Source organism: Urocitellus parryii, chromosome 3 (genome assembly GCF_045843805.1).
Source record: "Urocitellus parryii isolate mUroPar1 chromosome 3, mUroPar1.hap1, whole genome shotgun sequence".
Lineage (NCBI taxonomy): Eukaryota > Metazoa > Chordata > Mammalia > Rodentia > Sciuridae > Urocitellus > Urocitellus parryii.
The window spans coordinates 170037793-170050721 of record NC_135533.1 but is presented as its reverse complement, the minus strand read 5'-3'; the positions used below and the strand labels follow the sequence as shown (position 1 = coordinate 170050721).

The 12929-nt window shown below is 36.5% G+C and overlaps 1 protein-coding gene across 2 annotated transcripts in view; it reads left to right on the top strand.

The window, feature by feature from the left end:
- Positions 1-12135, top strand: part of Nek4 (NIMA related kinase 4) — a 28053-nt gene extending 15918 nt beyond the window's left edge. Inside the window, exons 8-15 of one of the 2 annotated variants that reach the window (XM_026388576.2) lie at positions 1238-1387; positions 2105-2299; positions 3215-3281; positions 4367-4473; positions 5503-5591; positions 7758-7963; positions 8988-9109; positions 11128-12135. In XM_026388576.2, coding sequence (XP_026244361.2) covers positions 1238-1387; positions 2105-2299; positions 3215-3281; positions 4367-4473; positions 5503-5591; positions 7758-7963; positions 8988-9109; positions 11128-11220 — 1029 coding nt within the window. In that variant the 3' untranslated portion in view covers positions 11221-12135. Of the gene's footprint in view, positions 1-1237; positions 1388-2104; positions 2300-3214; positions 3282-4366; positions 4474-5502; positions 5592-7757; positions 7964-8975; positions 9110-11127 lie in introns of both variants that reach the window. The other variant, XM_026388575.2, reaches the window with a different exon arrangement.
- Positions 12136-12929: the final 794 nt, after the last annotated feature.

Genomic DNA, 12929 nt, shown 5'->3' with positions numbered 1-12929 from the left:
GAGCATCTGTGTGCTAGACATCGTTCTAATTGCTTTTAGTATACCATTTCAGCTAACCTTAAACAATAATATAGTTAGTTAAATTAATACATAATATGGTAGTGCATGCCTGTAATAATATAGTAGTACATGCCTGTAATCCCATTGGCTGGGGAGGCTGAGGCAGGAGAATTGCGAGTTCAATTGCCTCAGCAATGGCAAGGCACTAAACAACTCAGTGAGACCCTGTCTCTAAATAAAATACAAAATACGGCTGGGAATGTGGCTCAGTGGTTGAGTACCTCTGAGTTCAATCCCCAGTACTAAAATAATAATAATAATAATAATAATAATAATAATAATAATAATGTCATCCGTCTGTATCCATAGGTTGAACATCTATGGATTCAACTAACCACAGATTGAAAATATTTGGAAAAAGACAAATTGCATCCTTACTGAACACATATAGACAGACCTTTTATCCTTCTTATTACTCTCTAAGCAATACAGTACAACAATTATTTATACAACATTTAGATTGTATTAGGCAGTATAAGTAATCTAGGGATGACAAAGTATTTGAGAGGATGTGCATAGGTTATATGCAAACACAATACCATTTTATATAAGGGACTTGAACATCTGAGGAGTTTGATATCTGCAGGGGATCCTGGAGTTGATCTCCCAAAAATACCAAGGCACAATTGTACAATGTATGGGGGAGGGTGGTATTAGAACCATTTTTGGATGAGGAAACCAAGCTCAGGGAGATTAGGTTTCTCACATATAATTCCATCTGACTCCAAGCTTACTACTCTTTTTGTTGTGCATTTTTGTATGCATCCAAATAACTAATGTTTACTTGGGGAGCAAATGTGTTTTAAATCAAATTGGATTCCATTCAGAACATTTGTTCATTTTTGGAATAGAAAACGTATTAAAAGTTATATGAGTTTTTTTTTTAACTGAATCAAATGTAAGTAGTGTCAGGTTAATCATAATTTGAGTAATTTAATTAAAACAATAATATTTATTTGGGCAAAATTAAAAAGAATCCAGAACATTTAGATGGTGTCAGCATTTTGTCTTTGCCTGTCAACACTGTAAATATGCATTCATTTTGAGAAAGAGAGCCCCTTTCATTTTCATTTTGCAATTTTACAGTAGGTATTTTGGCCATTTGAAGTTCAGAAGACTGTTTCATGATTCTGTAAGGTTTTTTTGTATATATTCATGTAATTTCATTGTTTTTAAGGATCAAGTTGATAGTGAATGTATTATGGAGAAACAAGGCACAATCCACCCAGGTTTACAGCCACACAGCTCTGGGTCTGAACCTTCCCTGTCTCGACAACGACGGCAGAAGAAAAGAGAACAGACTGAGCACAGTGGAGGAAAGAGCCAGGTCAGTAGAGATCTCTTTGCAGTAAGTTATAGTGCTACTATTTAGGAGACAGACTCTGAGAAGCTTGATTTTCATTTAGAACAGTTAACAGTTGCCAAAAAGACACATAAGAAATACAAGGAGTAGCTGGGTGCAGTGGTGCATGCCTGTAATCCCAGTACTTGGGAGGCTGAGGCAGAGGATTGGAAGTTCCAAGTCAGCCTGGCAATTTAGTGAGGCTCTGTGTCAAAATAAAATTAAAAAGGGCTGGGAATGTAGCTTAGTGGTAGATCCTCTCTGAGTTCAATCCCCAGTGGGGAGCAAGGACAAGATGCTTAATATGAGTTTTCAAATATCGGCAAGTTGGAAATATGGTGTGGATGTTTGTCTTCCCCAGCAAAAATGGGTAGGTCATCTTGAGAGCTAAAGGAATAGGCTAATGAGGGTAAATCTTTGAGCTCTTCTTATTATATTGATGAACAGTTCTTCCCTCATTCTCTGCACAATATCATATTGATACTTCCTTACTTAAAGTAACTTCTACAAACTTCTTAGATAGTCATTCACTTTTGACAGAATCTCTTTAAAAAAAAACAAAACAACAACAAAAATAAACAATGCAATGTTTTAAAGTTATTAAGGGCAAATTACTGACAAAAACATAGGGAACTTTCCAATAGGGTAACTTTGGAGGTGGTATATATAAAACTGATACTCTCTTCCTTTAAAATAATTTAGTTCCAACAGGAACCTCCTCAACTTTTGCCTTCCCATCCCTCTGTTGGAGAAGTGGCTATTATATCAACACAACAAAATGCTGAAAACCCAAGCAGAATGGTCACTGAGTCTGTGAGCAGTTCAAGGAGCAGTGAAATGTCATCATCAAAAGTTTGTGGAAATTCCCAGCAACAAACACACATGGAAAAAAAAAAGGTTTGTGGGAGTATATATTGGATATTTTAAAGCCCTCTTATAAAGCTTTTTGGTTATAAAATCCTGCACCTATTTTGTTTGTTTGTTTGTTTGTTTTTGATACCACGGATTGAACTGAGGGGTGCTTAACCACTGCGCCACATCCCCAGTTCCCTTTTTTTTTTTTTTTTTTTAAGAGAGAGGGAGAGGAAGGGGGGTGGGAGAGAGAGAGAGAGAGAGAGAGAGAGAGAGAGAGAGAGAGAGAGAGAATTTTAACATTTATTTTTTTAGTTCTTGGCGGACACAACATCTTTGTTGGTATGTGGTGCTGGCTGCACGCATGCCAGGCGAGCGCGCTACCACTTGAGCCACATCCCCAGCCCCCCCAGCCCCTTTTTATTTTTTATTTAGAGACACGGTCTCACTAAGTTGATTAGGACCTCTCTGTGTTGCTGAGATTGGCTTTGAACTTGTGATCCTCCTACCTCAGCTTCCTGAGTTACTTGGATTACAGGCATGCACCACCATGCCCAGCTCCAGCACATATTTTGAAGTTTTTCGGTAAAGCATCTTAGCCCTGCTTTTTGCCAAACCTTGGGACAGATTTGTGATTCTCAGAAAAGCTTTGATTGAAATGGACAGATTCTGTGGTTTCAGAAATAGTCACTTCCAGTTAATTAAGGAGACTGTAGATTCTGAATTTAAGATTCCGAATATAAAAAGTACATTTTGCCTTTCCAAAAATGATCATGTTCCAGAAATGAGGTCTGTGATCATTCCTTGAGGAAAGGTGTAACTTTGAGAAGGGTGGGTTTCCAGGGGATACTCCTTTAAAGTCCACTGCAGGCCCTTTTTCTTAAGGCAAGTCATGCATTGTAGTGTAGGTTTTATAAAAATAATGAATAGGAATGGAAATGACTGTGACTTTCTTTAAAGGACCGACCATTATCAGCCAGAGAGAGGAGGCGATTAAAGCAGTCCCAGGAAGAGATGTTCCCCTCAGGTGAATGTGACCTCTTTTCTTCATCTACATGGCAGTTGATGGCTTGGCTTATGGGTATTGCACAGGTTCTGATTTTGAGGTGTTAAGACTTTTAAGCAGCAGTAATCCATTGGGAAAACTGAAGAGTTTGTGAAATTTCTTAACCTTTTTTAAAAAAAAGGCTGGGGTTGTGGCTCAGTGGTAAGGCACTTGCCTAGTATGCATGAGGCACTATGCCAGAACCACGAAAAAATAAAAAATAAAGGTATTATGTTCATCTACAAATAAAAATAAATAAAAAATTTTTAAAAAATCATAGGAAAGTAAGAGGTGGGGAAGGAAGGGGGAAGTGCTGGGGAATGATATTGGCCAAATTATATTGCTATATTGTGTGCTTGTATAAATACATAACAATAAATTCCATCATTATATACAACCATAATGCACCAATAAAAATTATGGAAGGGTTGGAGATACAGCTGAGTTGGTAGAGTGCTTGCCTTGTAGGCACAAGGCCCTGGATTCAATCCCCAGCACCACAAAAAAAAAAAAAAAAAAAAAAAAAAGCAAGAGGGCTGTGAGTGGCAGTCACTCCTGGGAGATTTCAGACTGGAAATCAAGTGAATGATCAAATTGTTTCCATGTCCAAAGTGTGCTGCTCAGAGAAGTCCTCTCAGGAACAGAGAGGAAGCCAGGAGAATGGTGCTGCCTTAAGCTAAACAGTATAAGCAGTTTCCATTTATTGAATGCTAATATGTCTAGAATGCTAACTATGTGTCTAGCATTATGGTAAGCATCTTTAGGGCATTATCTCATTTTATATTTATAGTAACTGCCAAAGATAAGCAGCATTATCCCCTTTTTGCCAGGGGAAAAAACTGAAGTTCTGAGGGGCTAAGTAATTTGCCCAAGGTCACAAAGCTGGTAGACCTGGAACTAAGGTTTGAACTGAGGTGCCAGACACAAGAGCGATGACGAATATTCTGTTTCAGTTATTTCTGGCTGGCTGTTGCTGGGTTATCTTCTATACCCAGTGTAAAGCCCTCTTCAGTTGATATCAGCCCACCACAAACAACTGCTGGGGTGGGGGGTGTTCATTTTTTCAGGCCCTTCAGTGAGAACATCTCTGAGTGCAGTGGGGCCAGGGAAACTGCAGCAGGAAAGCCAGCGCATCCCTGCCCGACGGTTCTCTTCTGACTGCAGCATCACTCAGGTGCCTTACACCCTCCTAAGGGGAAAAGTGGACATGTCTACATGTGGGAATCCTTATAAGTGTCAGCTCCATTTATTTCAGGGACTGGGCTGGTTAAGTTATACCTTTTCACTCTGGATAAAGAGAGGAACTGGTAAATGATAATTAGAAGGATATTCTTTGACCCATTAAGAGTATAAAGTTTTCAGGCATTCTTCCAAACAATTGGCTGTCTAGTTAAAAGTATTTCTTAGGTAATCTTTAACACAGACTTCCTAAAAGCTTCCACTACTCAATACTTTGCTTATTCTGTCTGCAGTGTTACTAATATAATACCCAACCATGTGGTTAGATTTTAATTTCATTTGCCAATCATCATTCCTTGGTGTCTTGTTTGTGCAAGTTTAGTTGACCTTCTTGCTTATGGATGAGGTAGGGATACCACTTGGTGGCTAAATGGGCAAAAAGTGGTTAACCCATGTTCATCTTTCTGTATAATACCCTGGGGATTAATTTGCTTTGCCCTTTGAATGTAATGAAGGTGTTGTTACTTTAATGATATTATTTTTTATTTCATTAATTGAGGCTTCCATATCCATTTTCCAAAGTTGTACGGTTTTTGTTAACTATATCAGGTAATCCTTTAAAGCCCTGTAATGATCTTATATATGATCAAGCTTAAGTTCCCTTGATTTAGGTGGCATTCTATCTAGTTTAAAATGACAACATTTCTTATGGGACAGGCCTTCTGCTTGGGAGTTGAGACACTAGCATCGGTCCTTCACTTTCCTCTGTAGAGGAAATTTTTTCACAGCTGAGACTCCTCGAGGTTTTGTAAAACTTCACCTATTGATAGTCCTTAGGCTTCACTTGTGAACTTCATGAGTGAACTGGGGCATCAAAGTTAATTCAATTTTTATATCTGTTTCTCCTGATCTATTGCATGTAGGAATATTTTGGGTCGAGTCATTGCATCTAACACTATTTAATGTATTAACATTCTAATTGTATTTTTATGTGGAATTTTGTTTTTTTCCCAAATATTAATAGGAAAGAAAAATGATTCATTGCCTGTCTGAGGATGAGTTAAGTTCTTCTACAAGTTCAACTGATAAGTCAGATGGGGATTCCAGAGAAGGGTAAGTTCTTAACTTTTCTGTCTCCCTTCAGAAACTATTTCTGGTTGAACTATCCTAAATGTACATTTATAGTAGTATTTTGACCTATAGTACTCTCATTGATAACATTATAAATGGTTTGTGATACATGCTAGAGCAAAAAATATTTCTTCTAAGAACACATCTAATTTTCATTCAAAATTCTTATAGGATATCTTTTTGGATCTATGAGTTTATAGTTTTCATCACATTTGGAAAAATTTTAGACATTATTTCTTCTCAATTTTTTTGGACCTCCTCTCATTCTCTTGGGGATTCTAATTACATGTATATTGGATTATTTAAGTTGTCCAACAGCTCACTGATGCACTGTCCATTCTTTTTTCTTTTTTTGTTTCTTTTTCATAGATCCTACTGTTGTATCTTTGAGTCCACTAATCTTTTTTCTTCTGCACTTTATAATCTGTTAATCCTATCCCATTAACACATTATATTTTTCATCTCTAGAAGTTCAGTTTGGGCTAGATGCCATGACACACACCTGTAATCCAAGTGACTGGGGAGGCTGAAGCAGGAGGATTGCAAATTTTAGGCCAGCCTGGGCATCACAAGGAGAACCTGTTTCAATATAAAAAGCACTGAGGATGTAGCTCAATGGTAGAGTACTCTGGGTTCAATCCCAGTACAGGCAAAAAAAAAAAAAAAAAGTTTGTTTTGGGTGTTTTTTAATATCTTCTGTGGCTCTCCTTAATGTTTGTTTTTGTCTACCTTGGCTATTTGGAATATATTTATAATAACCACTTGAATGTCCTCACTACTAATACTATCACTTGTGTCACTTCTGGGTCTGTTTCTATTAACCAGTTTTTTTCTTTTCACAAATAGGTGATGTTTTCCTGCTTCTCTGCATTTATGGAATTTTTGACTAGATGTCAGATCCAGTGAATTTATACCATTGAGGACTAGTATTCCTGTGTTTCTTTAAATATTCTTTTTTGGTTTTTTTTGACAGGAGGTGGGGTACTGGGGATTGAACTCAGGGGCACTCAATCACTGAGCCCATCCCCAGCCCTATTTTGTATTTTGTTTAGAGATGGGGGTCTCACTGAGCTATTTAGGACCTCGCTGTTGCTGAGGCTGGCTTTGAACTCACCATCCTTCTATCTCAGCCTCTCAAGCTGCTGGGATTATAGATGTGTGCCATTGTACCCGGCTCTTTTTTTTCTCTTCTTCTTCTTTTTTTTTAAGCGGTAGGTGGACACAATATATCTTTTATTTTTATTTGGTGCTGAGGATCTAACCCAGTGCCTCACACAGGTGAGGCAGATGCTCCACTACTGAGCTATAACACCAGTCCTCTTTAAATATTCTTTGTATTTGGATGTAGTTAAGTTACTTGGAAATGGAGAAGAATGGCTGGGCAGAATTTGCACACAAAATCAAGGGTTGCTTCTTTCATATCTTCTCCTTTCCAAGATTCCTGATTTTCTTGGAAAATTTCTTAGCATGGTTGTCTTGAACTCTGTCCTTTGGTTCTTCAGGCCAGAAAGATTGTGGGTTTTCTTTTGTGCTCTGAGCTGCTTATGACTGCCCTTATGTTAAAAAGTGTTGACTGTTTTCTAGACTCTGCCTGCAAATTTTGTTCATTCTCCATCTCTTATGTAAATTTTGTTTTTGTTAGTTTTTTAATATTACTAAGAGTTTATAGTTATTTTTGTGGAAGGGTCAGTCTGTACGAGCTTATGTGGGCATTAGGAAGCAGAACTCTTTTTTTTAAATATTTATTTATTTTAGTTGTAGTTGGACACAATACCTTTATTTGTTTGTATGTGGTGCTGAGGATCGAACCCAGGGCCTTGTGCTTGCTAGGCGAGCGCCCTACCACTGAGCCACAACTCCCGCCAGGAAGCAGAACTCTTTAAATGTCATTGCATCTAATTTGTGTGTGTGTGTGTGTGTGTGTGTGTGTGTGTGTGTGTGTGTGTGTGTGTTGTACTGGGGATTGAACCCAGTGGTACTCTACCACTGAGTCAAGGTCTCACCAAGTTGCCCAGCCTAACCTTTTTCTGCTTTAGCCTTCCAAGTCACTGGGATTACAAGTGTGTACCACTGTGCCTAGCTGTATCTAACTTTTAGTGAAAAATTCTCACAAAGCCAAGTAAATAACAAGATTTTCTTTTTTAATAGGAAAAGTCATACAAATGAAATGAGTGACTTGGTACAACTGATGACTGAGACCCTTAAGCTGGATTCTAAAGAGAGCTGTGAAGATCTTGCATTACCAAATCCAATGTCAGAATTTAAACTTCATCGAAAGTATCGGGATACGCTGGTGCTTCATGGAAAAGTGGCTCAAGAGTCAGAGGAACTCCAATTTAAAGAGCTGCCTTCAGGTGATCAGTTTATTCTTTTACACCAAACTAGAAAATGTGTTTGTTAGAATAATGTGTCAAACCAAAGAGCTAATATTTATAAATTTGTTTTTAATTTCATTTGAATATCTTCATAAAAGGTATCTCTCATTTTATGCAATAGATATACTTGAAAAGTTGCATGAAAATTAATTTTTAAAAGTAATATAGGGGGGCTGGGATTGTGGCTCAGCGGAAGAGCGCTCATCTAGCACGTGCGAGGCCCTGGGTTCGATCCTCAGCACCACATAAAAATAAACAAAATAAAGATATTGTGTCCAACTATTAAAAAAAAAAAAAGTAAATGTAGGCTCAGTGGTAGAGTGCTCACCTAGCACATTTGAGACACTGGGATTGAACCTCAGCACCACATAAATAAATAAAGTTATTTTAAAAAACAAAAGTAAATGTAAATAACCCAATAATTCTTTTTTTTTTTTTTTTTTTAGGTTAGGAGATAGTAGTGAGACGTGAAGCTTAAGTTCATATATAAAGTTTTTGTTTTTGTTATTGTTTTTTCAATATTAGGGGTTGAATCCAGAGGTGCTGTACCACTGAACTACATCCCCATCCCTTATTTAAATTTTAAGACAGGGTCTCACTAAGTTGCCCAGCTGGCCTTGAATTCACAATCCCCCTGCCTCAGTTTCCCAATTGCACTGTTGGCATATGCCTTTAATCCCTATAAAGGCTGACTTCAAACTTGCAATCCTACCTCAGCCTCCTGAGTTGCTGGGATTACAGGCGTGTATCACCATGCCTAATAAGATTTTTTAAAAACCATTGTGATATTGTGTTTTTCTTGTTGTAGTGTTGAAAATGTTGGGCTGGGGACGTGGCTCAAGCGGTAGCGCGCTCGCCTGGCATGCGTGCGGCCCGGGTTCGATCCTCAGCACCACATACAAAGATGTTGTGTCCGCCGATAACTAAAAAATAAATATTAAAAAAAAAAAGAAAATGTTTATTATTTCCTGGTTTTGTTATTGATTTTTAGCTATAATGCCAGGTTCTGAAAAGATCAGAAGAATAGTTGAAGTCTTGAGAGCGGATGTCATCAGGGGCTTGGGAGTCCAGCTTTTAGAGCAGGTATATGATCTTTTAGAAGAGGAGAATGAATTGGAGAGAGAGGTGAGTGTCTTATTAGCTTTTTCGAGCTGCTTATGTTGTAAAATTTGCTTAGCGACTTTCTGAACTATAATTCATTTCCATACAATTTACCTATTTAAAGTATTCATTTCAATAGTTTTTAATGTCACAGAGTTGTACAATCATACAATCTTTGTTAGAATATTACCCCAAAGAACCCTTGTACCTGTTAGCAGTCATTCCCCATTGTCTCCTAAATCTCCAACACTCTAAGCAACCATGAATATTTCTCTATATACAGATTTGCCTATTCTGGAAAATTCATATAAATGGGGACATAATATGTGGTCTTTTATGTTTGTTTCATTTAGCATAATGTTTTCAAGATTCATCCATGTTATAGTATGTATCAGTGCTTTTTATTGCCAAATAATATTTCATTATATGTTCATTATAGACATTTGAGTGGTTTCTACTTTTTGTGGAATACTTTATGAATAATGGTGCTATGAACACTCATGTAGACATCTTGGTGTGGATTCTGTTTTCTTGGATGCACACCTGGGAAGGGGTAGGGGATGAAGGAGTAGTCTCTGGTTTTCTTAGCCTCCCTCCTACAGGTCTGGGCTGGGCGGAAGAGCTCCTACTTCTTGGCTGCATTTTCATGAATTTTAGCCTCAACAACAGGCAGAAGCATGAGATAGACCAATGTCCTCCTGCCCAGCCCAGGAAGATAGAGCCTTTCAACTGGGAGCTGATGGGAAAGAGGCCCGTGTTCTTGGCTTCATCAGTCTATAATAGTTTTGGGAAGGGAAGAATGGTGGTTGGTCTCAATTCACATACCACTGACTCACTATTCTTACAGACTTAAGATTTTCTTGAATAAATGTTTCTTCATATGCTGTATGCCCTAGAACCATTTCTAGACCTTAAATGACTTATTTAAAATAATTTTCATCACTTTCACTGAGTATCTGCAGAGTTCCTTATGCTCTCATGTGAAATGTGGAGCCAATCAGGATTTCATTTGTGTTTAGTTATGTCTTTTAATTTGGAAGATTTCTTGTGTCTGTTTTTTATGATTTTGACATTGCTGAAGAATATAGCCCATGTGCTTTATGAGATGTCACTTTGTTTGGATTTTTCTGGTTTCTCATGAATGCATTGAAGTTATATATTTTTGTCAGGAGCATCACAAAAATCATGTGTCCTCTGTACACTGAATCAGAGGTACATGATACCTGTTTAACATTACTGTTCTTTTAATTTCAAGCATTTCTTTGAATAGATATACATTAAAAGTCATATCATACTTTTATTTGTGTGTGTGGAATTGAACCCAGGGCCTCAAGTAGGTACTGTACCACCGAGTCACACCGCCAGTCCATACACAATACTATTTTTTTTGAAGTTGTAAATGGACATCATGCCTTTATTTTATTTGCTTATTTTTGTATGCAGTACTAAGAATCAAACCCAATACATCACTGTGTGCTAGGCAAGCACCCTGCCCCTGAGCCCCAGCCCCAACAATACTTTTGTGCCACTGCACCCAGTAGGTTGAACTTTATATATTGGCTAATTTGTTATCTGTATGACTGTTCTGCAAAAGTATGGGATTTACATTTATATTCATATATAAATGAATCGAGTTTTTATCAATTCTGGTATTCTAGAATTATTGGGGTTTATTGATTCTAAGAATCCCTCCTTTTTTTATACCTTTATTTTATTTATTTTTATGTGGTGCTGAGGATTGAACCCAGTCTTCATGTGTGCTAGGCAAGCGCCCCATCACTGAGCTACAACCCCAGCCCCAGACCTCCTTCTGTGTTAATGTTACTAACCCTTTGGCATGAACATTGCAAATATTTTCCATACTTTGCTCTTTTATTATGACTTTTTAAAAAATCTTGAACTTTTAAATTTTTATGTAAATAGAGCCATTAATATTTTCCTATATGGTTTCCACCTTGGTTATCATGCTCATAAAAGTCCTACTAAGATTCTAGAAATTATTTTTACTATTACATACTGATTTTCTTTGTTTCCCAAAATAGGTACGTTTACAAGAGCACATGGGTGAAAAATATACAACTTATAGTGTGAAAGCTCGACAGTTGAAATTTTTTGAAGAAAATGTGAAATTTTGAGAACTTGTTCTAATCTTCCAGCTCTAAAGACCTATTTTCAAAGTTTGGGGCTTTAAAAACAAACTGTAACAGTTGTCATAAAGCCATTTACCACCCTTTTTCTTACTGGAAAAAAAATGGATGGAACAGAGTAATATGAAGCAAGTTCACAAAAGAAAAAAATCTTTGACTTTCATATTCCTGAGGGAAAATGTTGCTTTTTTTGGTTACTGTTTACTGAGCCTTAAACCACTTAAAGTTTATATCTATAACTTTTTTTTTTGAGGTGTTAATTAGCTTGAACACAGGACCATAAAACATTGGATTGGAAGTTTTATATTGTACTATAGTGATAAAAACAACAGAGAAACAAATGAAATAATATGTCCGGCGATAACATTTGCTGTTTTTAATAACTTTAGGGAATAGTTGCCATTATTTGAAAGAAAAAAAATCAATTCACTATTCTGGGGGTAGATTTAAAGAAAATGAAGTTCTATGTGGTATTTGAGCAGCTAGATCCTATTTTTACACTTTGATGGATGTTTAATGTTTTCATGTAACATGAGCCTCACTTAGGGTATACAAGTGAATCTAAAGTATTTTGGTTTTGTAAATCATTATGTTTTCACATACTAGTTAGATATATTTCTCCATCAGTGAAAACATCTCTTAATCACTTTTCTAGACAAAAGTTTTTTGTTAAATTGGATATACATAAGGATATATATAATATTTGTCTCTGGAAGTTTGTCTTCGTGTATATCAAGATATTGGTTGTCTTTCCATGTTTTAAATGTAGGATTTTATATCACATTTTATTGTTTAATAAGAAGTCATACTCTTCTTCTATTAAATAGTTTTCATCAAATATGTTCTGATTAGTAAATTTTCCCTTCTGCATTCACTGGACTCTAAAAATAAATACTGTTCCAGATGTTTTCAGTTTCTATAAAAATGTGCCTTATTTTCTTTGAAAATTACACAATAAAAATGTTCTCTTTTAGTTCTTAAGTTTTAATTTAATTTTATCTATGTGCCTAGTGTTATGCCAGGAGCTAGAGATATCGTGGTGAATAAAACAATACTCCCTGCCTTTACAATTCTCACAGTTGAGTTTCTGAGAGCTCTTACTTTTACTATCAAGGTTTGCTAGAGAACTTGTAAGACCATCTACTCTCAGTGCCTGGGTGGGAGCCAATTTTTGGCAAACTATTGGTCTTCCTGCTTACCTCTTCTTGCATGTTTTAGAGATCCACATTTTTCTCCATAGTCATTGGTATAAAGTAGTACTAATTGTTTTTAGAATCAAAAGAATTCTCATCTATACATACTTTCTTATTCTCATGTTGTTTATTTTTGTCAAAATATTTTCATCCTACTGTCTTGGTTATTGTTTTTTTTTTTTTTTTTTTTTTTTTTTGGTACCAGATATTTAAGTCAGGGGCACTTAACCACTGAGCCACTTCCCCAGATCTTTTTAGTATTTCAGTCTCACTGAATTGTTTAGCACCTTGCTAAGTTGCTGAGGCTTTGAACTTGGGATCCTCCTGCCACAGCTTCCTGAGCTACTGGGTATCCTTAATTAATTTTTAAAACAATCTTTGAGTCTATCAATTTTTTTGACTATACCTTTGACTGAATTCAGAGACTGATAAGATACTCTTTTTTACATTATCCTCTTTTAAAAAAATTTCTTTTTATTTGTAAATGGACACAATACCTTTATT